This window comes from Herpailurus yagouaroundi, unplaced genomic scaffold (assembly GCF_014898765.1).
Source record: "Herpailurus yagouaroundi ecotype Mexico unplaced genomic scaffold, PumYag 181, whole genome shotgun sequence".
Lineage (NCBI taxonomy): Eukaryota > Metazoa > Chordata > Mammalia > Carnivora > Felidae > Herpailurus > Herpailurus yagouaroundi.
This window is the reverse complement of record NW_024412412.1, coordinates 27,696,343-27,722,037: the sequence shown is the minus strand read 5'-3', so window position 1 is coordinate 27,722,037 and position 25,695 is coordinate 27,696,343. Positions and strand designations below refer to the sequence as shown.

The 25,695-nt window shown below is 37.6% G+C and overlaps 1 protein-coding gene across 2 annotated transcripts in view; it reads right to left on the bottom strand.

Moving 5' to 3' along the window:
• Positions 1 to 2,740: 2,740 nt before the first annotated feature.
• Positions 2,741 to 25,695, bottom strand: part of DCTN6 (dynactin subunit 6) — a 26,427-nt gene continuing 3,472 nt past the window's right edge. The window contains exons 2-7 of one of the 2 annotated variants that reach the window (XM_040490156.1): positions 19,703 to 19,767; positions 9,998 to 10,103; positions 8,297 to 8,385; positions 6,917 to 6,964; positions 5,760 to 5,902; positions 2,741 to 3,313 (exon numbers count right to left, since the gene is read on the bottom strand). In XM_040490156.1, the coding sequence (XP_040346090.1) occupies positions 3,215 to 3,313; positions 5,760 to 5,902; positions 6,917 to 6,964; positions 8,297 to 8,385; positions 9,998 to 10,103; positions 19,703 to 19,767 (550 nt within the window). In that variant the 3' untranslated portion in view covers positions 2,741 to 3,214. Of the gene's footprint in view, positions 3,314 to 5,759; positions 5,903 to 6,916; positions 6,965 to 8,296; positions 8,386 to 9,997; positions 10,104 to 16,940; positions 17,056 to 19,702; positions 19,768 to 25,695 lie in introns of those variants that run through there. The other variant, XM_040490155.1, reaches the window with a different exon arrangement.

Genomic DNA, 25,695 nt, shown 5'->3' with positions numbered 1-25,695 from the left:
AGTTCGAGCCCCGCGTCGGGCTCTGGGCTGATGGCTCAGAGCCTGGAGACTGTTTCCGATTCTGTGTCTCCCTCTCTCTCTGCCCCTCCCCCGTTCATGCTCTGTCTCTCTCTGTCCCAAAAATAAATAAACGTTGAAAAAAAAAATTAAAAAAAAAAAAAAAAGAAAGAGTTCTTCCTGAATCCATCTTCCCTGATGTGGAGAGCCTTGAGATGCTGACTGCACACTAGTAAGGAACCCAGGTATAAAGGGATGTGTGTATGGTTTTAGAATATGAACGTGAATTCTTGGATGCTCCTCCCTTGAAAAGTTGGATCTTAATCCTCTCTCCATTGAGTGAGAGACAGACTTAATGACTTGCTTCTAAGTAGAGGTGATGGTATGCAACTCTAGAGACAAGGTCCTTCCTCACATGGATCTGAAGGAAGCTGAGGGAAACTGGCTGCCATTTTGTGGATACCCACCAGCCCTATGGCAAGGCTCACGTGCTCCATCTTGTAAGTGGACCATCCAGCCCGTCAAGTCTTCAGATGACTGCAGCTCTGACTGACTGGCTGAGAAACATCATGAGGCACACTGAGCCAGAAGCACCAGTTGAAGTACTCCTAGATTTGACCTGCAGAAAGCATGTAAGATATGTTCACTGGATCTAGTTGCTACATCTCAAGGTAACCTTCTACATAGCCTAAGTAAGTATTATAGTGTGTATTCATGAATGAGTAAGACAGCAGTGTAGAGTACCCTTTCTGGACCTGATACTATCCAACTGGTGAAAATCTATCATCCTGACCCAACAGCTATCACCACATTGCAGTAAGATGCTGTAATAAGATGGTTTCTTTCTTCTCCCTGCCCAATTGCTACCATTTTTGTCACAAGCTTGTCAGGGTTTGTCCTACCATTAGCATAGTTGCCTAGAATGTCTGTGATGAAGCTGGAGTGCAGTCTCAGTGAGAGAGACTATTAGAGAAAGTGGCAACCTGGCTATGGAGAAGCCCCAAAGAGCGAAGTTTCATAATACATTGTCCAGGCTTTGGTTCTTTGTCCTAAAGGATCAGAAACTGTTTTATCAGAATATTCAGAATTCATAGACTAAATGGACAGACTTGGGGGCCGAACTATACAAATTAAATTCACGAGACTAATGTATAAATCAGAAAGCTTCTCTAAATTTGCCACGTGTAGGGGTGCCTGGATGGCTTAGGTAAGCATCCGACGTGATTTCAGCTCAGGTCATAATCTCATAGTTCGTGAATTGGAGCCCCACCTCGGGCTCTTTGCTGACAGTGTGGAGCCTGCTTGGGATTCTCTCTTTTCCTCTCTCTCTACTCCTCCCCCATTTGTGTGTGCACTCTCTCTCTCAAAATAAATAAACTTAAAAAAAAAAAAAATTTGCTATGTGTTGAATGGAATTCTGGTGCTCTGAGCCAGAGTTCTTCCCTTTCTTGAATGATAGCTTGGAGGTCATATTAGCAAATCAGAAGATGGTTCAGTTAAGCCTGTAATTAGAGCCCAAAGCTGTGAGTCTCAGGTATGTTCTTCTCAAGCCATGGCAAGTCTTGATAAACCGATACTAGCTGAACAAGAGAACACTTCCGGTCACCAAACTGCTCACATGTCTTGGGTTCAGTACCTCCCTTCCAGGGAGAACACTGTATGTACACAGTCATATTTTGCTTCTCCAAACTCTTGACAAATTGACCATTTCTGATCATCTTTTCTTTCCTCAAATGAGATAATATCACTTAAAAACCACAGAGTACCTAGGAAACAGAGGCTTACCTTCCCACAAACTGACTTAATTAGTTTAACTCTCTGGGGGTATCTTATTACCGAGTCCTTGGGAAATGTCTCACTGTTGCTTTCACATATTACCTGTACAGTTAGGAACAGAGGACATTTATTAGCATGTCAGAGCTTGTCCAGAGATAATATTTTAAAACTGGCAGAGCCTATATGAAAGGCAGTTTTGTAATTTTTTATCTTTCATCTAGAAAAATTTTCCATGATCAACAAAATCCTAAGTTGAGACCACCAGGGGTGGAAAAATGAATAAATCGGTTATCAAAAATAGGGCACTTATGTGATATTTTCCTTTTTTCAATCCACCATATGTAGTAGTATAGTTTTCTAACTTGAGTCATGAGTATTCTTACCAAAATTTAACCATTTGAATTTGGAACAAAGGCTAATTTGCACCTGTTCCATTTCAGAACTTCAAAAATAGTTTTTAGTATACAATTACTTAATTTCAATAGGAAATATTTTGGTATTTAATGTCTTAATATTAACCAACAGCTACTGACTCAGAAAAAAGTATGTTCCATCAAATGTACACATTTGAATTATTAAAAAAAAAACTTAGGATTACAATAAAATCCTCAATATGTTGCCATTATGTAATTAAGATAAATAATATGTAATTAAGATAAATAATAAGATCAACAGTCATTGGTAATGTGCCAAAGTAATTTCATAAATTTATAAACATATCAAAATCTCTTTTAGTTTTATTATCCTCAGAAACTCAGGACTACTCAAGGGCCATTTACTTGTCATTTCCATCAGAGATCATTCTTACTGATTTTGTTTGTATGCTACAAAATACATCTTTTTCTAATACCTGTTTTACTAAAATGAAAATAGATTTTTTTTCTTGGAAATAAGATGAAGTCAAATTAGTTCAACAGCTGCTGAAATTTCACCTGAAATATCAAACCGCTCCAAAGTAACAAAAGGAAAAGATAAACACATTAGCTTTAATATGGCTAGTACACAGTAAAAATTAAAAGAGCTATTTTAGCGAAGTTAACACAAGTAGAAAACTTGATCAAAGTATGTTCACTGAAAGTCCCGTCACTAGCATTTTTATTGAATACAACATATGCTAGAATATAAATACATAGTAATATGCCCTTTCTTATCACAGGGAATCTTTTACACAACTAAAATCATGGCCAACATATGGCAAAAGAAAAATAAACCAAACCTGTAAATTCTCAGAAAAGGAGTAAGGATATAGGAAAATAATGCATTTTATGTAATTACAGAGGACAGTTATAATGAAAATCCATTACTTTCCTCTCTGACTCAATTTTATAAAATAAAGTCAACATGTATTAATCTGTGAATTGCTAAGAGTGCATAAACACTGTGGCCCTCTCAAAAGACAGTGGTCAAAGACAAACTGTTATCTTGATGTTGTATATTGTTCTTAGTTCTTAACTGGAGTTGAGCTTCCTTTCATAGTCTTCTTTAGGTGGTGGTAGTTTGGCAAGATTTTCATCAGGAAATCCAGCTGTAGTGTCTGGGGCTAAAAAGATAAGAGAATTAAGAACTGACAAGCAGAAAGCAAGAGTACCAGGCAGCTCAGGGTCAGGGAAGTATAGGTGATTTCCACTGGCTGATTTTTGCTTACCTGTTTTTTGTGGGGTTTTTTGGTTGGTTGGTTATTTATTTATTTGTTTGTTTGTTTGTTTGTTTATTTTGGTTGTTTAATTTACAATGAATATACATTAAGTTTGGAAATACGAAAAAGCCAAAAGATTTTACATATAAAAATATACATGAGGGGCACCTGGGTGACTGAGTATCTGACTCTTGATTTCAGCTGCTCAGGTCACGATCTGCCCCGCGTCGGGCTCTGTGCTGACGACAAGGAGCCTGCTTGGGTTTCTCTCTCTCCCTTTCTCTCTGCTCCTCCCCTGCTCCAACTCACACTCTCTCGCACACTCTCTCTAAATAAACAAACTTTAAAAAAAAAAAATTAAAAATATACATGACTCAATTTTCAACCCTGCTGTTACAGGCTTTACGCTACCCTTGAAAAAGTTAAAAAGTTCTAATCATAGACAACAACCTAAGTAGAATTCTTGGAACACAGGTTTCCACAGGCCCTACAAGTTCACAGCTGTACTCTCTGCTCTTCACTCACCAGCGCCGCCCAAACTTCCCTCGTTGCAAAACTCACTAGGGGTACTTGTGACAAATATGGAGGATTATTAGGTCCTTGCCCGAGACATTTTGATTCAGTAAGTTCTTTAATAAGGACCTGTGATGAGTGAGATGTGGAAAACTGTATTCAACTTCAGATAGTCTTACTCACTGAATTCTAATCTCTTTTAACCCAACTCCAGTTTCTTTTCTCCTTCTTCAATCATTTTTGCTGTTATGCAGAAAGATAGTGGAAACAACCCTGGTTTGTTTTACTGCCTTTTTGGTCTATAGAAGTAATACTTGCTTATAATAATAATAAAATCCGAACATTACAGAAACAGAATAACCCAAAGACAGCTGGAGTTTTAACATCTGATAAAATATGGCTAAGAATCAGATGCAAATGATAGAGGTCTTGAAAAATATTTTCTTTTGGAGGAGGGGAAAGAGGCTGGGTAACTAAAGAAATATATTGTGTGCCAAACAATGAAGTTCAAAACTTCAATCAGAATGTCTTCTGTCCAAAGGAAGCCCCAAATGCCCTATTTTATCTCCTGTATGAAACTCTAAATACATATTCTTAATTATTCTTGGTTCTTAGTAGCAGAGATAATTTCTCGTAAGCCAGGAAAATATCAAAATACACTTGCATATTCACAAACTGTGTTTATTTTCAAGTCAGCTATGTTGGTAAACTAACAGACGGACCAAAGTTGGTTGGCCAGTATAAACTTGGTAGGATCATTCCTTACCCTTGAGGATTGGTATTTTCAGAGCGAATCAACAGTTTATAAAGTTTGGTGATACATTTTCAGTGAAAATACATTAAGATCAGGAGCAACATCTCTGGATTTTCTTTGCTCATTATCAATTTGTCATTGTCATCTTTGTACATATTTTTGATAATAACTTAAAGACTGAATAATTTCAATGCAAATAAATTCTAGTTTTAGGAATGTTCCTCTGATTTTAATCATTTGCTTTTTATTTTATTTTTTTAAGTTTATTTATTTATTTTGAGACAGAGAGAGGGAGGGGGAAAGAGAGAAGGAGAGAGAGAATCCCAAGCAGGCTCCACGCTCAGTGCAGATCTTGTGACCTACGACCCCACAACCATAGATCATGACCTGAGTCAGACACTTAACTGGCTGAGCCACCCAGGCGTCCCTCTCATCTGCTCTTTAAATGGCAAACTTGCTGTCCCATTAAAACAATTATGTGGTAGTTTTTTGAAAATTAGTAGCGCCAGAAATTTTTTTCTAATTGAAGTATATTTAACATTATTCAAGTGTTGTATTAGTTTCAAGTGTACAACTTATCAATTCAATGATTCTATACATCACTTGGTGCTCATTATGATAAATGTAGTCACCATGACAACCATACATTATTACAATTTACTGACTATATTGCCTGTGCTGTACGTTTCATCTCTGTGACTTACTTATTTTAAACTGGAGGTATGTACCTCTTAATCCTCTTTATCTGTTTCACCCATCTCTCTCCCCCCCACTCCACCTCCCCTGTGGCAACCACCAGTTTGTTCTCTGTATTTAAGTTTTTCTTTGTTTCTTTCAGAAAGAACTCCTTTTTGGGGCGCCAGGGTGGCTCAGTCAGTTAAGCACCCGACTTTGGCTCAGATCATGTTCTTGCAGTTCATGGGTTCGAGCCCTACATCAGGTTCTGTGCTGACAGCTCAGAGCCTGGAGCCTGCTTCTGATTCTGTGTCTCCCTCTCTCTCTGCCCCACCCCTACTCATGCTATGTCTCTGTCAAACATTAAAAAAAAAAAAAAGAACTCCTTTTAAAGACAGGTTCCAGTACCTGTGGTCGCTCAGTCTGCACCCTACGAAGGCAGTCTGCACCATAGATCACTGTATTCTCAGGGATGACCTCAAATGTATTCAGGTTACAGCAAGCCCCAATGATGCAACCACTTGTCAGGATTACGTTTCTGCCCACATATGCTGCAATAAAAACATAGAAAGAACTGTAATTTAAGACAAATGATTGGAATGTTACATTTTTCCAAAATGTCTTAAGTATGAAAAAGTAAACTAGCTTTAAGAAAAAAATTAAAGAAAATACTTCAATTCAGAGTTGGTAAAGCATAGAGGCAGGCACCAGACTAGTATTAGATGGATTAAACACAGAGCTCTGCTGCTGACTAGTTGTGTGACCTTGGACAAGTCACTATAAATTCTGAGAAGCTTATCTATGAAATGAAAGATCAACCTACTTACAGTTTGTTGTTAAGGAATAAGTAAGATATTAAATGGAAAGTGCCAAGCTATTTACTTGGCTATTTGACACATAGTAAGTATATAATAAGTAGAAAATAACAACGATAATAATTGGTAATCAAATTAAAACAAAAACCATTAAGCAGATTAACAAGTCTAACTTTAGTATTTAAAAAAAGAAGCATTATTCTTTCATGTCAGTTAGGACCACCAAAGATAAATTATTATTCTAAAGACATCTTATTGTTCAGGTTCCTTCTGGACTTCAGTGGGGCATGCTCTTGGGAGCTGCTTTCCCATAGTGGTGACTTTACATGACCTCCTGCCCAGCTCCACTTATGATAAGTTGCTTATATTTGTTCCTGACTGGCTAAAGTAGTCCTGAAATTAAAGAAAGCAAACTGACACAGAAAATGATTTTTTTCTTTAGTTCTGCAATTATATCAATCAACTAAATTATCACTGACACTAGTATTTAGCAAAAATCTTTTCAAATCTTTCATCTGAACGTTATGGTTTAATCTAATCCCAACTTATGTACACAGCTGAATTTCTAGTTCAATGTATTAAACACATTATTAGGTTCCTTAAAGGCAAAGATTTAATCTCCTATTTTAGTCCACTTCCAACCATGCCTTCCTTCCACTTTGCCAGAGGTTATACTTGGGTTGTTTTCTAGGACACCACAAAGAAAAAGGAGGTAATCATTTTCACAATAAAATTCTGAATACAGCTTACCTTTTGATTCAATAACATTATTATCTCCCATTTTCATGGCTTGGGAATCTGTAAGCCAGAGTTAAGTAAACATTGTAAACATGTGCATCTTTTCCCCCTACCAATTCACTGTATCCTTATCCTGCCCTGGGACAGAGGGTAGGAGCATGGGCAGGGCCACGCAGGCTCAGCCTGGTGAGAGCTCCTTTGCTCAGGGCAGCCTGAAAGTAAAGCTTTAATCTTTAAATGTAAGCATCTCTAAGTAGATATAAATGCCTTCTATGTTTTTTAAGGAAATGAGCATCTTTTACCCCCATTCTATAAGTAACATATTTTCACGACTGTTTTAAGAAAATTAAATTTATCACCCAATCACTTAAAGATAACACTGCTAACAGTTTGATATACCTTTATGTAAATACATATAATTGCCTTAACATAACTGGGAATCAAACTGTATAAACTTTTACAGCTCACTTTATTTGGTTCAATTAAATTTGCAGGCATTATTCCATACGATTAAAATCTTTAAAACCGTAATTTAAGATGACTGCTTAATGATCCGAATAGTCCATTTTGTGCCTGTAGCTTAATTTATTTAAATATTTTGCTATCACTAAATAGATTTTATTTTCCTCCAAGTTTTTCTGTCATAAAATTATATCTTGCTGACAACATGAAAAGAGTTTACTAGCTTTTTAGAGTACAAAAATCAAGGAAAGAACTAGTAGCACTCTGGGGAAAAAAAAAACAAAGAATGAAGTATTTCCAGGGGTGCCTGGGTGGCTCAGCTGGTTAAGTGTCCGACTCTTGATTTCAGCTCAGGTCATGATCTCATGGTTTGTGAGCTCAAGCCCTGACATCAGGATCCGCTGTTAGCTTGGGATTCTCTCTCTCTCTCTCTCTCTCTCTCTCTCTCTCTCTCTCTCTCCCCCTCTCCCTCCCTCCCTCCCTCTCTCTCCCCTGTCTCTCGTTGCCCCTCCCCCCTTAAAATAAATAAATAAAATAAACTTAAAAAAAAAAAAAAGAAATATTTCCATCCCTTTCTACCATTTCTTTGCAGCAGACAACATACTGTTAACCTAAACTATATAGGAATTGAATGGACAGAGCTGTGGTTCTTAAAGCAGGACAGAAGCCAGGATTCTTCTGTTTCTATGTCTACTGCCACTCAGTCATTGTTACCTATTGTTACCTGTGAACAAGCTGTAACACTAAGAGCAGTGTGTGTGTGTGTGTGTGTGTGTGTGTGTGTGTGTGTGAGAGTGTGTGTGTGAATGCATACTTATAATATACTTGATATATGTGACAGGTAAAAATATGATGATTTCTATGGAATAGATTTTGGATATTAAAAACAGCTGGGAAGAATGTTTTACTTTAAACTATTGTAAAGGATACAACAGCCAACTTCAAACACATTATTGGTGCCAATGATCATAGGTTTTGGTTCTGGATCTTCAGCATCAGGGGTGATATTATCAGGGTGACTATAAAAAGAAGAGACAAATCATCAAAGTCAATAATGCAATAAGCAATTCTCTTGTTTTAGAATTTGGGTTCATTCTGTCAATTTGATCTCCATCAAGCTTAAAATATGTAACTATATAAGTAATTTCTTATTCCAAGTGAATTATTTATCATCTATGCTGAAGACTTGATTCTGAGTTGAAAAAGAACTACTAAAAGGTAAAGAAGTCACAGGTAAGTTTAGAAGGTCAGCCTTCCTTTGCTGATTTTTATTTATTTTTTTTATTTTTAATTTTTCCTTTGCTTATTTTTAAAGCTCATAGCCCAGAGGGCCTTTTCCAGGACAAGGTAAAAATGATGCTGGCTATAATTTTTTGCTTATTAAACTGGAATCAAAATCATGCCTGGCTCGAAAAATTTCCATTCTCAATAATCATTCGAGATTGTGAAATATAAACAGAAATTCACGTAATTATTTTATATGCTCTTAGGGAGTTTGAAATATTTGGAACATAAAATGTTTGTGGTCTAAGAGGAAGCCATTTTTTAAATGGTGCTTTATCTCTGACAGCTGAGTTACTGCAGAATATAGCTATTCCTAACTTACTTACAATAAAGGTGCCAAAATAAGATTTTAAAAAGAAACTGCTTAATATAGCAAGAAACTCCCAAATCCTAAGTAAGTGTTATGACAAATCAATCTCTTTATCACAGTCAAATATTTTCCCAAGGTCTTTCTTACAAATTCCATACATTGTTGCTATAAATTAGGTATAAGCTTGAATTTCCTGCCAAAATTTTATCTAGAAAGCTTTATTAAATGCTTATGAAAATTTCATAGGTATTATAGTCTAGCTCACTAAGATCATGTACATGTTTGAATATTTTATTACTTTTTATTCTTGAAAGTTAAAAATTGCCAGGGCGCCTGGGTGGCTCAGTCGGTTGGGCATCCGGCTTCGGCTCAGGTCATGATTTCACAGTCTGTGGGTTCGAGCCTGGTGTCGGGCTCTGTGCTGACAGCTCGGAGCCTGGAGTCTGCTTCAGATTCTGTGTCTCCCTCTTTCTCTGCCCCTCCCCCACTCATGCTCTGTCTCTGTCTCAACAATAAAAATAAACATTAAAAAAAATTTTTAAAAAATTGCCTCTAAGGCCCCCAAATTTTCAAATATAATTCTGGGTGCTACCCCCACAAAGCATATGAAAATATATATCAGAGTAAAGCTCATGTGTCTGGGCAGGAGTAATAACAATTCAGCCAGAAGTGAGAAATCTAACCAAAAGCCTCTCTTCAAGGGTGGCCAGCACAGCACTTGGTCACTGGAGTCAGGAAATGTTTGCTTAGCGCACAGAGGAGGTAGTGATACATAAGGGGAAGATTATCAGACTGAGAGGAGGAGATTCTAGTCAGTCACCAACAAGTTATCTCATCTTGGACGAGTCTCTTCACCCATCTGGTCTCTGGTTTCCTTATTTACTAACACTTGTGTTGAAAAGATCCTTAATGTTCCTCTAGTTCTAAAATAGTAGGCTTTCCAAATGTCTACCGTAAAAGGTTCCTATAGATAGCTGAATTAATAAAAACACAACCCGAGGTACTTAGTTCAGGGTATCTGAAAATGTCTTACTCACGCATTTATGATAAGCGCCTGTTCTTCTATTAGGTTACCTTCCCCAATCACTATTGGCCCGGCTTCCGCAATAATCCGTGCTTTAGGGTGGATCACTGTCCTAGGTCCTGTTAAAAATACGGTGAAAAGAAATTACTGGTGGAGGCTACGCTTCCAATTGGAGGGGAGAAGGTGACCAAGAGGGGGCCGAGGCTATTGGGAGGAACATTTTCTAAAGTATGTGCCAGGCACCACACTAGGTGCACTTTACAAATGTTATCTCCTCAGCTGTTATCAATAGTAGTTAGTGCCAAATCTCAAGGCAAGGTGAGTGGAGACAGCACAGGCTTTGGAGACAGACAGCACTGGCGAACCCGCTGTTTGGAAGCCTCTGTTATCTCAGCAGTGAAATGGGGGTGGGGAATATACCATCTTACAGAGGCACTGTAAGGATTAGATGAGATCATGTTTGTAGACACAGTATTCTGGCACATTGTTGGCAATAATATTAATTCCCTTCCCTGCTTTCTCTCATAAAAGTAAGGCTCCCTTTGCTTATAATGTTGGGCTTTCTCATGCTAGTGAACCACATTAACACTTTCTCATGCTTGTGTACTATATAGAGTTAGTCTTCCTATTAAGTGCCTAAGAGGAAACATGGGTGGAATGGGAGAAGGGAAACATGGAAACCTTATCTTTGTTACTTTGTCACCATCCCAATAACAAGCCTAACCACTGGAAGGAGGCAGAGATACTGTTGTGTCTGGTCTAGGACATGATTTTAACCAGTTAAAGGTTGAAAAGGTTACAGGGAGGCAGTGGAAGGAGCCAATATAATTACTGGAATCCTAAGACTCTGAAATAGGCAGACTGAGGGGACGCCTCCTACCTCAAATTGAAAGGAGCGGGAAGGGGTCTTACCACATCCATTTCACCACCAGGGTGGAGGTGGCCGGCATTGCTTAAACAGGGACATGATTCTGGACAGCTAACACATTCCCTCCCCTGGTTCTTAATTTCCCAAAGGCCTAGCATTTTGGTGATAATGAAATCACTCCTGAGAAAATATAACCTCATTACTGCCACTCCCTGCAACACTAGCCCCACCCACCCCCAATGCCATGGCTATTTTTATTGGTAAATAAGTGGACATGAAGTAACCAACTCTGAAAGGAAGACAGCGTGGGTAGAAGTGTTGACAGGAGGTGGGAAGGTAGTCAGGAAGATGCACTGTCCCTGTAATTCAGTACTCAACTATGTAAGTTAATTTATTCAATAATCATTAGCTGCGTGTGACAGGCAAGATCCAGTGCTATATGTTAGAGGGAAATAAAAAGAAATATAAGCTACTTTTGCCCTTTAGAGCTTGCATTTCTTTATTTTGTTTTGTTATCTTGAAAACTGGAAATATTTAACATACTCACACACGAATGTATTAAATAAGAAGGTGTTCCTGGTGCCCAGAGAACTGGAAGGAACCTCAGTGCAACTTTATTTTTTCCCCCTAACAATGAAGAGCTGGGGACTGATAAGGAGGGTGGGGTCCAAGACAGGATGCACAGTCAAAAGACGCACAGTCTGATAAGAAATAACATGAGGTGGCTTTGTTATTTCTGTCACCCCTGGCTCCCCAAATCCTGAGCTGCCCAAGTAAAATTGCTTTGGCAAATTCTCCTATTCAGGATAAAAGATGGGATCTCTTGGGTCCCTGGGAAGATTCTCAAGTTGACCATGATTGTGAACACATGTGCCTTTTTTTCTGTTAAGAAAGACACATATTTACAAAGGTAATACATACTCATTATAAAAATTCAAACAAAGCAAAAGTGAAAGATCCTCTCTTTGCGCTAATCCTGTTCCCTAGTGGTAACTATTCTTAAAAGTTTGGGGTATATTATTCCAGACTTAAGTTCCACTATACCCTTAAGACCCGTAAATATCATTGTATATAAATATCTTTTACCATGAAGTTAAAAAATAAATAGAATATAATTTGAAGGTGGAAAAATATGGATTATAAGCACATAGTTGATTTTTTTTTTTAATCAAGGAATGGTACTTATTATTGTGCAATTTTCTTAATTCACCTAAAAAGTCATGGTGATTCTTCCATAAAAGTACATTTAGCTAGCTCTTCTTTTTAATGGCTGAATAGTACTTCATATCATATTAACATATCATAATGTATTTAACCAAGCCCTTACTGACGGGCATTTAGATGTTACCACTTTTGAGGGACAGGTGCTAAATAATACTGAAACAAACACTGGATTCCCCCAAAATGAGAAATTTCTTACAGGTCTTCCAGCTGTGTGAACCAATTTACATCTGTAGTTTGCACAATACCAGATTCACACTTTACTTAAAAATGTTCTGTGATAAAAGGGACAAATCATTCTATTTTAGATTCTTTGTAATTAAAGCCCCTACCAGCACCCCACTCCTTGTCTAGAAAGTCTAGACTCTGGGTCTCTACCACTTAAAGGCTATATGCTTAATCTCTCAAATGCCTGTTCTCTCATCTATAAAAAGATGAGATCCAGAATAACCTACTTCATTGTGTTGAAGTGTGGATTATACGAAATAATGTCTGAAAGGGAGATCACAGGGTCTGGCCCATAGGTGTTAAAAATGGGAAGTTCATCACTATCTGACACTAAAAGCTAACAAATAACTATCAATAAGCAAAACAACTCCTTCTGGTCTGAGAAACAGAAAAACTCCTCTCCTCCACTCAGGTTATTAGGGTGGTAACTCCTTTTAAACAGTGGGGGAAAATTCACATATTACTGTAAGATAGTAAAAGAAAAGAATAAATGTATTTTCTGTACTGGCATTAAAATCTTAGACGGGGAAGAGATCACCATGCTGTGATAGAAAGCAGATCGTCTGCCGTGGCTAGATAAGCCAGAGGCACTAGGTATTCTGCTGGCCCCTAAGCTGCAGCTTTGACGACAAGCAGACGTGTAAGAAGTTACTGGAGAATGGACTAGTATGATAAGGTTGTCACTGAAACCGGTCTTTCTTTAAAAATTCCTCTGAAATAGCTTTGAAAATAATTAATATTTTCATTTTTCCCTTTCAAAAATGATCTAATATATGTTAACTATACAAACACAAATTTTAAAAATGAAACTAAATCCAAGTCCCATGTCTTATAGAATTTTTAAATATAATGCCTGAGCTATTTTTTTTTTTTTAATGTTTATCTATTTTTGAAAGGGAGAGACAGAGCACGAGCAGGGGAGGAGAAGAGAGAGGGAGACACAGAATCCAAAGCAGGTCCAGGCTCTGAGCTGTCAGCACAGAGCCTAATGCAGGGCTTGAACCTCCCAACCCCAAGATTATGACCTGAACGGAAGTCAGACGCTTAACCGACTGAGCCACCCAGGTGCCCCTAATGCCTGAGCTATTTTAAGCAGGTTTTTTATTATTGTTGTTTTCATTTTTATCATAATTAATAAGTTTGCAAGAAGATAACTGGATATCTGTTTATAAATCCGAGGGCCCTGGGATATAATGCAGGATCACCAGCTTACATGAGACACCGCCTCCACCTGGTGGCAGCACTGCCAAACTACAAGTCCTTGTGTTTCAGGGCTGAAATAACTTAGAAGGTTCAAGTATCAACTCTGAATTGTGGTGCAACAGAAGTCATGGCTGATAATAAACTGAACAGTTCCCCTAAACCTCTTGTAGGTCTTTTGGAGCAGAGAGTAGAGGGGTTAGTATTCATGTACTTCAGTATATGTGACTGCTAAAATTTTGGTTTCTAGAACTTGCTAAAGGGACATTCTGACTCAGGTGTGTAACCTGCACAGTGTGGGCTTTGTCTCTGCACAGTTTTGTGCTGGAGATTGGCACCAGTGGGCCCAGGAATCCGAGTGGTATTCCAAGACCCGGGCAGCCACGGCACACTGAAGTCTGGGCACAGACTGCTCCACACTCTTCTACATGTAAGAAGCACTTTTACCTAGAACGGGTCTGATTTCAAACCAAGTTTAAGGGTCTTGAGGTTAAAATGCTTTAAAAATAAAAATGTGTCACTATAGAAAGTTGCTTTTTTTTTTTTTTTTAAAGGCTGTTGTGAACTTTTTTGGAGCTCTTAACTGGCAGGGTAGTTTGTATATTTGCTTACCAAATGTGCTGAAATCCTATTTGGCTTATCTCCCTGTTTGGATAAATGTGTCTAGAGCTGATGTTGCCTTACTGGCTGATGAATTATTTTTCTAAATGGTTGGCTGGGCTTGATGCAACACAGCCAGAAAGGCATTCCTTGCATCAAACTTCCATTCCCCTCATTTGGTAAAGGACATTTTTCCTATCTTTGCCACAGGAAGCTATCTTTGTGTACATTTTCATATGTCAATAAATAGTTCAAAAAGCCACAAGCTCTCTTTGGAAAGTTAAAACAATTCCTTTGAGCTGTAAGCTTAAGTACCTGTAAGAACTGCTTTATATTTGATGAATTTCAAGTCAAGGTCACTGTTCTGCCTTATTAAAAAAGACTTCCACAGTAAAGGGAAGCTTTTGATCTGTATTAAAAACTCTAATGGAGAGAAAGAATAAATGGGACAAAGGGGTTCCATCTCCGTTTTCCCACTATGTGGAGGTCTGCCTTCCTACCTAGTACCTTGTCCCAACCGAGCCCTGTCCTGAGACCAGGAGACTGACTTTCATCCTATAATGGGACTACAGAAAAGGGGCTTAGAAGTAACTTTCTGAAATGCTTTTCAGCTTTCAAAACAAAATTTAAGGAAATAATGCGTGGTCCAAAAATCAAGGCAGCCTAATTAAAAACAGGCTGGACGCTATGAAACCTTGTTTACCCACAATGTAATTAACAAGAGAGCTGTTATTTTTCCCAAGGTCTGTTTCCTGGCAGCCTCTAAGGAAAGGGGTCAGGCTCCAGCAGCGCCTCAAGTCCTAGGGTTTCTGCTTAAGGACAATGCTTCAGACTAGTTTCTTTGATAAACCAAATACCTGATTTTCTAGGAGAACAGATCAGGTTTAAAGTTCTATTACACTACTGAAACAAAGAGAAGGAAAAATTACTTTCTTTCTGAAATATTTCAGAATAGAATAATTTGGTAAAAGTATAACCAACTGGGGGATGCAAAGTTCTGCATAACATTCTGAAAAATCTATTAAACTCAACTACACTTAAGTTTATTGCTACTTGACTGAGAAAACAAAGCGTATTAGGTGTTCAAATCTCTATATCCCTAATATAACAGAAAAAGACTTTGGTCTGGTAAATTAAGCAAAAACAAAAACAGTAAAAGCCATAAATTGGGGAAAAAGAAAAAAACATGGTGGGGAGAGTGAGGTTTTTTTTTAAATTTTTTACATTTATTTTTGAAAGAGTGAGACAGAGCACAAATGGAGGAGGGGCAGAGAGAGAAGGAGACACAATCTGAAGCAGGCTCCAGGCTCTGAGCAAGCGTTCAGCACAGAGCTGAATGCGGGGCTGGAACCCATGAACTGTGAGATCATGACCTGAGACGAAGTCCAACACTTAACCGACTGAGCCTCCCAGGTGCCCGGGAGCATAAGTTTTAATCACATAACTTATCTCTACTCTCTCATTTGATTTAACTTCAGATCTCCCTGGTGCTTTTTAATCTCATGTATTACATCAGAAAAATGAATTAATAGCAGTCAGAAGATTAGGGATATCTTATTCCAAATATAACAATGATAGAAATGGCTATCTAAATACTGATTCTGGAAATTTTCCATTCTTATATATACAGTTAAAGATAAACACAAACAAACAAATAAAACAAAATGATAAGACACATACATAATGAAAATGAGAGAAGAATTATAAAAGACTGAGCACTGGATAACTATATCACTTCTGAATCTTTTCCTTAGTTTTAAAAATTGAGATGTTTCTATAAAGTGAGCAAATTTTCCTGTTTTAAAACACTGGGTCAAAAATAAGCATAAAAACATTAATTTAGATCCATTCTATGATAAACTTCAAATCACTAGTTAAAAATTACGACCACTTCTTATGCTAAAAAATCTGTGTTGAACTGTCATTTTACATTTTAGCCATCTCTGTACTGTCAGCTACTGGAAAAAAAGTAGATTTAAACACTGTATTCCTTACATAATTTCAACATTTAGGGAAGGTTGGTGATTAAAAGGATAAGGAAAGGGGAGGAGCACAAAGTAGTGAAAGACAGCAGGAGAAACTGGAAAGTGAGTGCTGACTCCCGATACTCCCACGTCCCAATCCTATGCTGTGGTCCCTGGTCCACCTTTTCTTTTCATAGGAGAAAAGGAGAAAAGCAACAGGAGTTTTTTGTTTTTTTCCAAATCTGAAATATACCTACAGACAAACATGTACCTACACCTGTGTGTACATTTTTGCCAGCAGAGGTTTCTATACTATCTATTATATAATAGGTATACCATACTTCGTTAAAAATGAGGAAGAAGTAGAAATGAAAGGGCAAGTTTGTGTAATTAGCTACACTATTTTAGCCTTACTTTCCTTCTAATTAAAAATACTTGGGGGTGGTTCAGTTGGTTAAGCTTCTGACTTTGGCTCAGGTCAGGACCTTGCAGTTCCAGAGTTCGAGCCCCATGTCAGGCTCTGTGCTGACAGCTCAGAGCCTGGAGCTTGCTTCGGATTCTGTGTCTTCCTCTCTCTCTCTGCCCTTCCCCTGCTCACACTCTGTCTCTCTCTCTCAAGAATAAATAAACATTGAAAAAAACAAAAAAGAATACCTTGTGAGTGGGGTGCCTAGGTGGCTCAGTTGGTTAAGCGCCTGACTCTGGATTTCAGATGGTCATGATCTCACAGTTCATGAGTATGAGCCCTGCATCAGGCTCTGCACTGACTGCTTGGGATTCTTTTCCTTTCTCTCTCCCTCCCTTTGCCTGTCTCTCTTTCTCTCTCAAAATAAATCATTAAACTTTAAAAACAAGAAAAAAGAAAAAAACAATACCTTGTGAGCTAATGAGAGGATTATTCCTCGAATCATGATGAAAACCATGAAAATACCAGATTAAAGGGACTTCTGGGCGGCTTAGTTGATTAAGCATCTGACTTCAGCTCAGGTCATGATTTCACCGTTCAGGAGTTCAAGCCACGACGGCTCTGTGCTGACAGATCAGAGCCTACAGCCTGCTTCAGATTCTGTGTCTCTCTGTCTCTCTCTCTCAAAAATAAATAAACATTAAAATTTTTTTTAAAAATACCAGATTAAAAATAATGCAGAACATCTTTGATAAACATGTGGCCATCATGATTTCTCCTCATAAAAAGTTTGCAAATGGTTTTAAGAATTAACAAAAAGTTAACATAGCACTGAAAAGAAACTGTGTCACCTTCTAAACTCTGAAATACTGTCAATCTAAAATAAAATTCAACCTAGAAAATTCCTAATGATATTCCATAATACTGGTACAATCTTTACTTGTTTTATAAGACATGATGTCTAAATTGGTTGGAGGCTTAGACTTACTAAAATTCACAATTTTTTTTTTTCCTATTAAAGATAGTGTTAGCAGCACCCGGGTGGCTCAGGCAGTTAAGCGTCTGACTCTTGATCTCGGCTCAGGTCATGATCTCACAGTTCATGAGATGGAGCCCCGCATCAGGCTCTGCGCTGACAGTATGGAGCCTGCTTGGGATTCTCTCTCACCTCTCTCTCCAAATAAATAAATAATACAACAACAACGAAAGATACTGTTAGCATAAGGGACCAGGGCGTATTTTCTCTCTGAAATTGTACTTAACTCACTGAAAGCTCTACTCTGGTAACATGCAGCTGCTAGTAAGGATGAACTCATGTTAGCTCGTAAAGCTACAAAGGCACAATATGCAGTGAAAACGTACGTAAAAGAACTAGTGGCTAAAATGTAAGTTCAGGGGAACTTAATCATGTCCATATAAGCAAGTTACCACATGTTAAACTGTTAATTTGATTTCAGTGCTGGACCTCACCTCCAGCAAGGCTATACACTGCTAAGAGTTAACAATGTGGTCAGCTAGTGTTAGGTTTCGGGCAATGACTTTCACAAATATTCTCTTACTTAATCCTTCAAAAAGTGCCTGTAAAGGTGGGCACTCCTATTTTGCATGTCGAAAAACCTGCTACTTGCCACTAGATATCCGTTCTTCCCTTTCCCTGGTAGCTGAATCCCACTGGATTGGGGGCAGCAATGCACCCAGTTCAGACTGTATCTCCCAGCTTTCCAAGGCTGAGACTAAGTCCAAAGCATCAGACATACAAAGAGAGAATGTGTGAAACTTTCAGAAAGACTATGTAAAGGAAGCTGATCCAACTTGGAGGTACACCCTTTTGTTTCCACGCCTCCCCTTTCTTCTTCTTCTTTTTTTTTTTTAGTATTTACTTGTGAGAGAGAGAGAGAGCGAGCGCATGAGCTGGGGAGGATCAGAGAGGAGAGGGAGACACAGAATCCAAAGCGGGCTCCAAGCTCTGAGCTGTTAACACAGAGCCTGACTTGGGGCTCAAACTCATGAACTGCGATATCATGACCTAAGCCTAAGTCGGATGCTTAACGGACTGAGCTACCCAGGTGCCCCAAATCCTCCCCTTTCTTATCAAAGATCACTCTTGGTGCTTTAGCTATCGCATTTGGGCTGGAGCTCCTGGACAATCAACTGACCAGCCCTGAATTGCCTACCTCTAGACTTATTTATATAAGAGAATAAACTTTTGTGTGTTTAAGCCACCACTATATGCAGCTGAACCTAATTCTAATACACACACTTACACAGATGGGGAAAATGAAGGCTGGTGAGGTTATGTATAATAATATGTGCAAGGTAAACCAGCAGGTAAAGAGCAAGGATGCTAACCCAGGTCTGTCCGACTCCATGGTCCACCTCGTACTAACTACCTAGTAGTGTATAAGCTCCATGAAGGCAACACCTTTGTCTGCTGTGTTCATCGCTGTGTCTCTAGTGCTAGCACAGCGCACACTGTAGTACATAATAGATGTTTCTCAAATAAATTAATGACTCTATTACATCGCCTCATTCCTTTATCAGAGAGGAGTTTTCAAAATAGAGAGTCCATCCAGGTGCCTGGCTGGCTCAGTCAGTGGAGCATGTGATTCTTGATTTTGGGGCTTTGAGTTTGAGCCCCACATTGGGTGTAGAGATTACTTAAAAATAAAATCTTGGGGTACCTGGATGGCTCAGTCAGGAGATGTGACTCGATCTTTGGGTCGTGGGTTTAAGCCCCATGTTGGGTGTAGAGCTTAGTTAAAATAAATAAATTTTTAATTAAAAATAAAATAAAATAAAATCTTTATTTATTTTTTTTTAATATTTTTCAACGTTTTTATTTATTTTTGGGACAGAGAGGAGAGAGCATGAACGGGGGAGGGGCAGAGAGAGAGGGAGACACAGAATCGGAAACAGGCTCCAGGCTCTGAGCCATCAGCCCAGAGCCTGACGTGGGGCTCGAACTCACGGAGCGCGAGATCGTGACCTGGCTGAAGTCGGACGCTTAACAGACTGTGCCACCCAGGCGCCCCTAAAATAAAATCTTTAACAAGTGCCCATCACACTTACTTCTTTTAGAAATACTAAACATGGGAGAAATACATCATTTTCTCAATAAAATTAGGACATCAATGAAACAAATATATAACACCTAATTAATTGTAAAGCATTGAAATAAATTAAATTACATCAATTTTTGAGGAAAAAACCACTAATAAACAATTTCCTTACCTATGGTTACATCACCCCGGATTTCACTTTCTACACATACAACTGCTCCAGGAGCAATCTTCACACTGTAGGAAGAAAAAGGTAACATTCACCGTGGATAAGTTTAAAAAATATTGCTATAGGGGCGCCTGGGTGGCTCAATCGGTTAAGCGGCCGACTTCGGCTCAGGTCATGATCTCGCGGTCTGTGAGTTCGAGCCCCGCGTTGGGCTCTGTGCTGTGTTTCGGATTCTGTGTCTCCCTCTCTCTGACCCTCCCCCGTTCATGCTCTGTCTCTGTCTCAAAAATAAATAAACGTTTAAAAAAAATTTTTTTTTAAATTAAAAAAAATATTGCTATAGAAGCTATCTAGACACTTCAGTGAAAAAAAAGTTAAAAAAAATCTGATTAAAAAAAGAAATGATAAAAGATAAGGTATTTAATATACTATAAGTTTCTGAGGGGGCATACTATCCATCAGGCTAAAATCATATATGATGCCCTATTAAAATGCTTGAGAAAAGAGATTTTGGATTCTTTTAACACCAGCATTGTTTCCAAACAGCAAAAGGCTGAATACAACCTAGATATCCATTAGAAAGGGACAAGTTAGTAAAGTATGGTACACCACAATCTAATACACAATCATTAAAAAGAATGAATAATCCTTTATGTAAAGATTTGGGATGATTTCCAAGCTATATATATTTTTATATTAAATATAATTTATTGTCAAATTGGTTTCCATGCAACACCCAGTGCTCATCCCAACAGGTGCTCTCCTAAATGCCCATCATCCACTTTCCCGTCTCCCTCACCCCCATCAACCCTCAGTTTGTTCTCAGTATTTAAGGGTCTCTTATGGTTTGCCTCCCTCCCTCTCTGTAATCCAACCTATCTTAAGTCAAAAAAAGTAAAAGCCAGAAAATGGACAGTATACAATACACCACTATTTTTGTAAAAAGAATGAATATTCACAATACATAACAACTGGCAAGGTAATATTAATATAGAAATCAACGTAGAGAATCAAAATTTACAAATATTCTCTATTTATATTATAAATCAGCTTACCAAGTGATATAAACCGGAGTGCAAGCTGTTCAAAATTACTAAATTCCAAATAATTTATTGATGCTTTTTGATATTCTGTGATGTCTTGTTTGACACAGCTGAATCTAGCTGAATGCAGCTGTAGCTGAGCCATGAGCTGACGTGAAGAACTGTACCAAACGACTTCCCCATTAAATTGACAATCATTTGGTAACTTGTTCTAAGTATTTTTCTTAGTAGGAATGATATTATTCATGGTTAAATGTGCACTCGCTTCTATAAAACAACAATACCATTTTAGATATTTTGACTTCAGAATTCTATTTGGATTTTTCAAAAATTTTGATTTCCAGTCATTCACTGCAAGTACACAGAAATACAATATAATTTTGTATATTGACTTTGTATCCTGAAACTTTGCTAAACCCACTGAGTTCAAGTAGATTCTCTGGGATTTCTCACATAAATAATTTTGCTGTCTGTGAATACACAGTTTTTCTTCTTTTCCAATTATTTATTTTTCTTGCCTTATTGCCCTAAGATTTCTAGTATAATGTTTAATATCCTTAACCTGTTCTAGTTCTATGAGATCAACAAAACCTATCAAACTACTTTTCTAAGCCATGAATTTTGCATTTTAATGTTTATTTTTGAGAGAGAGCAGGGGAGGGGCAGAGAGAGAGGGAGACACAGAATCTGATGCAGGCTCCAGGCTCTGAGCTGTCAGCACAGAGCCCATTGCAGGGCTCGAACCCACCAATGGTGAGATCATGACCCAAGCTGAAGTTGGACGTTTAACTGACTGAGCCAACCAGGTGGCCCAATTATGCATTTTAAATAAACTATTAAAACCTGATATATAAAACAGCTGAAACTTTCTTGACCAAAATGTTAATATCTTGACTGATTTGTTAAGTTTTCTAAAAACTTGTTTTCAGAAACTTTAGCAAATGTTTTTCAACCAGTAAGAACCAGAAATGTAGAGTGCAGTAATCACTCGTATTAAGTTCTATAAATATTCATGTATGAAAATACTGATTTTTAACTGATAGTAGATAGTATAAAAATGTCAATGATACTTTCTATTTGTTTTTCATGCCTTTTTTTGACATTGCTTTGATAAAAAAAAAAATTGTTACTGCCAGGTTTTATTTTTCCAAATGTTTTACTGTGACATGGGTTCATTCACTTTTTAAGTCTGTCCTCTTTGATGAATGCAAATCTTCATTACATGTAACATGAACTTAAATAGGACATGCTTGCCATTCTAATAAAATACTTGTGTTTAGCACAGTTTCTTTGATATAACTTTTGAGCATCATTTACAACTGATGCAACCAATATAGCTGTTCTAGTGCGTAACTACTGAATATTTGTATTTGCTTCAGTATTTCCAAACTATCTCTGGAGGGACACAGAAGATACTAATAATATTCACTGCCTTCTGAGAGAGGAGCTGGATAGCAAGGACACAATGGTAGATGGAAAATGTTTTTCTTTACATCCCCATTTTATAACTGTTTGCATTGTGAAGCCCACAAATGATTACCTATTCAATATATAACTAAATAAAACAAGACAGAAAAGAGATTGATAAAATTTTCTTAACAGCAGGTGCCAAGAGGATCCTGGATTCATTTCAATAACTAGGCTGAAAATTTATCCTTATTTCCTTAAAAAAAGTCTCCCTCAAATCATGATCCTTATATGCCCTCCCCTACCTATAAATACTTTCTTGTAACTCGTATCATTTAATGAATTTTAGACTCCTAGTTTCCCTTTTTAAGACCAGTTTTTTTTGTTGTTGTTCTTTAAATCACTGTTCTCACTGATTCAGCAACAATCTTTCTTAACCCAGGATAAAATTATTATTCATTAGTAACACTCTCATTACTTCCAACCTTCAAATAAACAATCAGCTATCATAAATATAACCCTATCATGCCGATTCACAGTGGCATTGGTTATAGTATTTCTAGGCCACTGTCTGTCACTGTTCTGTGTTGTATTACATGAAGGATGGTTGATACTGTATTAGTAGAAACATGACACAAGTCAATGTAAGTAAGAAATAAAAGGCTATGTTATGAAATAAATGCAAATAGTTGGAATATTCAGTATAATCACACTCCAGTCCATTTCCTGTATTAGTTTGTTCAGGATAATGAGGTGTTTTTGCTTTTTCATTTATTTTGGCTATCAGATGATGTATCTATAATTTAACTGAGACATTTGGACACTTTTGATGATAATTATCAGGATACTTCTTAGAAAATACTGTACCAATATGCATCAGGAATCAACGTAGTCACAATGTTTGACCTAGGAAATCTATTTCTGGAGTTCTACCATCAAGAATTCAACAGGAGGAAAATATATGCACAAATTGGCAATGTTATTTAGAATAATGAAACCATAAAAGGAGAGAAGTAATGAAATAAAATGTAATCAACTTACTGGAATACTATATAATCCTAAAAATAAAAACAAGGTAAAACTACCTTTTTATAGAAAAAGTTTGCCCCTCCCTGCGGTACTGCACGCAAGAAATCAGGCCCAGACGTAGGTGATGAAGACTGGCTGAGCAACAGTGAGCCCACCATCTCCCCTTCCCCTGTGTGCCTCCCTATCCTCATACAGAATTTTAGGCAACAAGGGAATAGAAGAGGATTCTTTTCCAAAGAAACTACCAGACAACATGAGTTCTTCAATGAGAAGTTCAGCTTCCTGCCTGATTTGCTCCACCCTGAAGCACATCAGAAGGTAAGCCTAATGCGTATACCTGGAGCTTCCAGTTGTTTAAGTTCTCATCCTTAATAATGGACAGAGAGCCAGAGATGATTAGATAAATCAGGAAAGCCTCCAACTAAAAAGGAAAAAAAGCAAAACAAAGGAAAAAAATAGTCTGAAGAAACACAGACAATTCAGGTAGTAAAAGTAAACTTAAAAAAAACCAAACATATAATTCACGAGAAATAAAGGACTACTGCATTAAACAAGGCAGAAGTCTATGAAAAATGAACAGTCTAAGAAAGAGTTCCTAAAAATTAAAAACATAACCAAAATGTGAAATCACTAGGAATGTTAAAAAAAGAGCTCTTCCAGAAAGTAGAACAAAATGCAAAATAAAATAAAATAAAATAAATAAAATAAAATTGATAATAGGACAGAAAAAGTGAGAAAATTAGAGTACCAACATATGAGGTATAGAATCCAAATAAATCTCAGGGCACCTGAGTGGCTCAGTTGGTTAAGCATCCAACTTTGGCTTAGGTCATGATCTCACAGTCCATGGGTTCAAGCGCCACGGTGGGCTCTGTGCTGACAGTTCAGAGCCTGGAACCTGCTTCCGATTCTGTGTCTCCCTCTCTCTCTGTCCCTCCCCTGCTTGCACTCTGTCTCTCTTTTTCAAAAACAAAAACAAAAACAAAAAGAATCCAAATAAAAAGGAGAAAATAATTTATGGAAAAAAACTATTAAAGAATAATACAAAAAAATTTCCCACAGACTAAAGAATATTAATCTCAACCCTAAAAGGATGTGAATGCAAAAGGCTCATGCCAAGTAATATCATCTTAAAATTTCTGAATGCTATGGAAAAGATCCTTAAAGTTTTCAGAACAAAAACCCAAAACACCAAGTGAGGTTAAAATAATCAGAATGGCATCAGAGTCCTCAGTAGCAATACTAGAATTTAGAAGACCACAGACAATCCCTACAGAATTCTAAGTGAAAACTATGTTCAAACCAGAGCTATCCACCCAGCCAAACTAGCAATCAAGTTTGGACAGAGAATAAAGACATCTTCAGACTTGCAAAAACTTTAAAAAAGTACTCTTTATTGGGAAGTTGCCGAAGGATGTACTAAGCTAAATAAAAGTAAGCCAATAGATAAGATAGAGTCTAGAAACAGAGGCTCCACTGTGTTAGTACAAAGGGAAATATCAGGACAACAGCCATGCATCAGCCTCAGAGAGCAAAGATGATAGAGGGTTTCATGGGAGGATCTCCAAAGGGGGGAAAAAAAAGACAGATTATGTGATAATTACTAGATATATGATATATCTGCTATATCTGTTAGAAGATTTGAAAATCATCAGTACATAGAAAAGTAAGGCAATGAAAAAAGTGAAGTCATTTTGTTAAATTTTATATTAATTCAGGTTGAGGGTCCACAGAAAATTCAGGAGAAAGACTCAGTAAGAAAGTAAAAACACAGAGCTCATGAGAGTTCTAGATCAGAAAGATAGCTCTGACAAAAATGAACTATTAGGACTTCATCAAGATAAAAAGCTTCTGCACAGCAAAGGAAATAAATCAACAAAACTAAAAGGCAACCGGCAGGAACGGGAGAAGATATATGCAAATGACATATCAGATAAAGAGTTAGTATCCAAAATCTATAAAGAACTTACCAAACTCAACACCCAAAAAACAAATAATCCAGTGAAGAAATGGGCCAAAGACATGAACAGACACTTTTCCAAGTAAGACATCCAGATGGCTAACAGATGCTCAACATCACTCATCAGGGAAATACAAATCAAAACCACAGTGAGATACCACCTTACACCTGCACCTCACACCTGTCAGAATGACTAAAACCAACAGCTCAGGCAACAACACATGTTGGTGAGGATACGGACAAAGAGGAACTCTTTTGCACTGCTGGTGGGAAGGCAAACTGGTGCAACCACTCTGGAAAACAACATGGAAGTTCCTCAAAAAATTAAAAATAGAACTACCCCATGACCCAGCAGTTGCACTCCTAGGTATTTATCCAAAGGATACAAAAATACTGATTTGAAGAGGCACATGTACCCCAATGTTTATAGCAACACTATCAACAATAGCCAAATTATGGAAAGATACCAACATCCATCAACTGGAGAATGGATAAAGATGTGGTGTGTATACACACACACACACACACACACACACACACACACACACACACACACA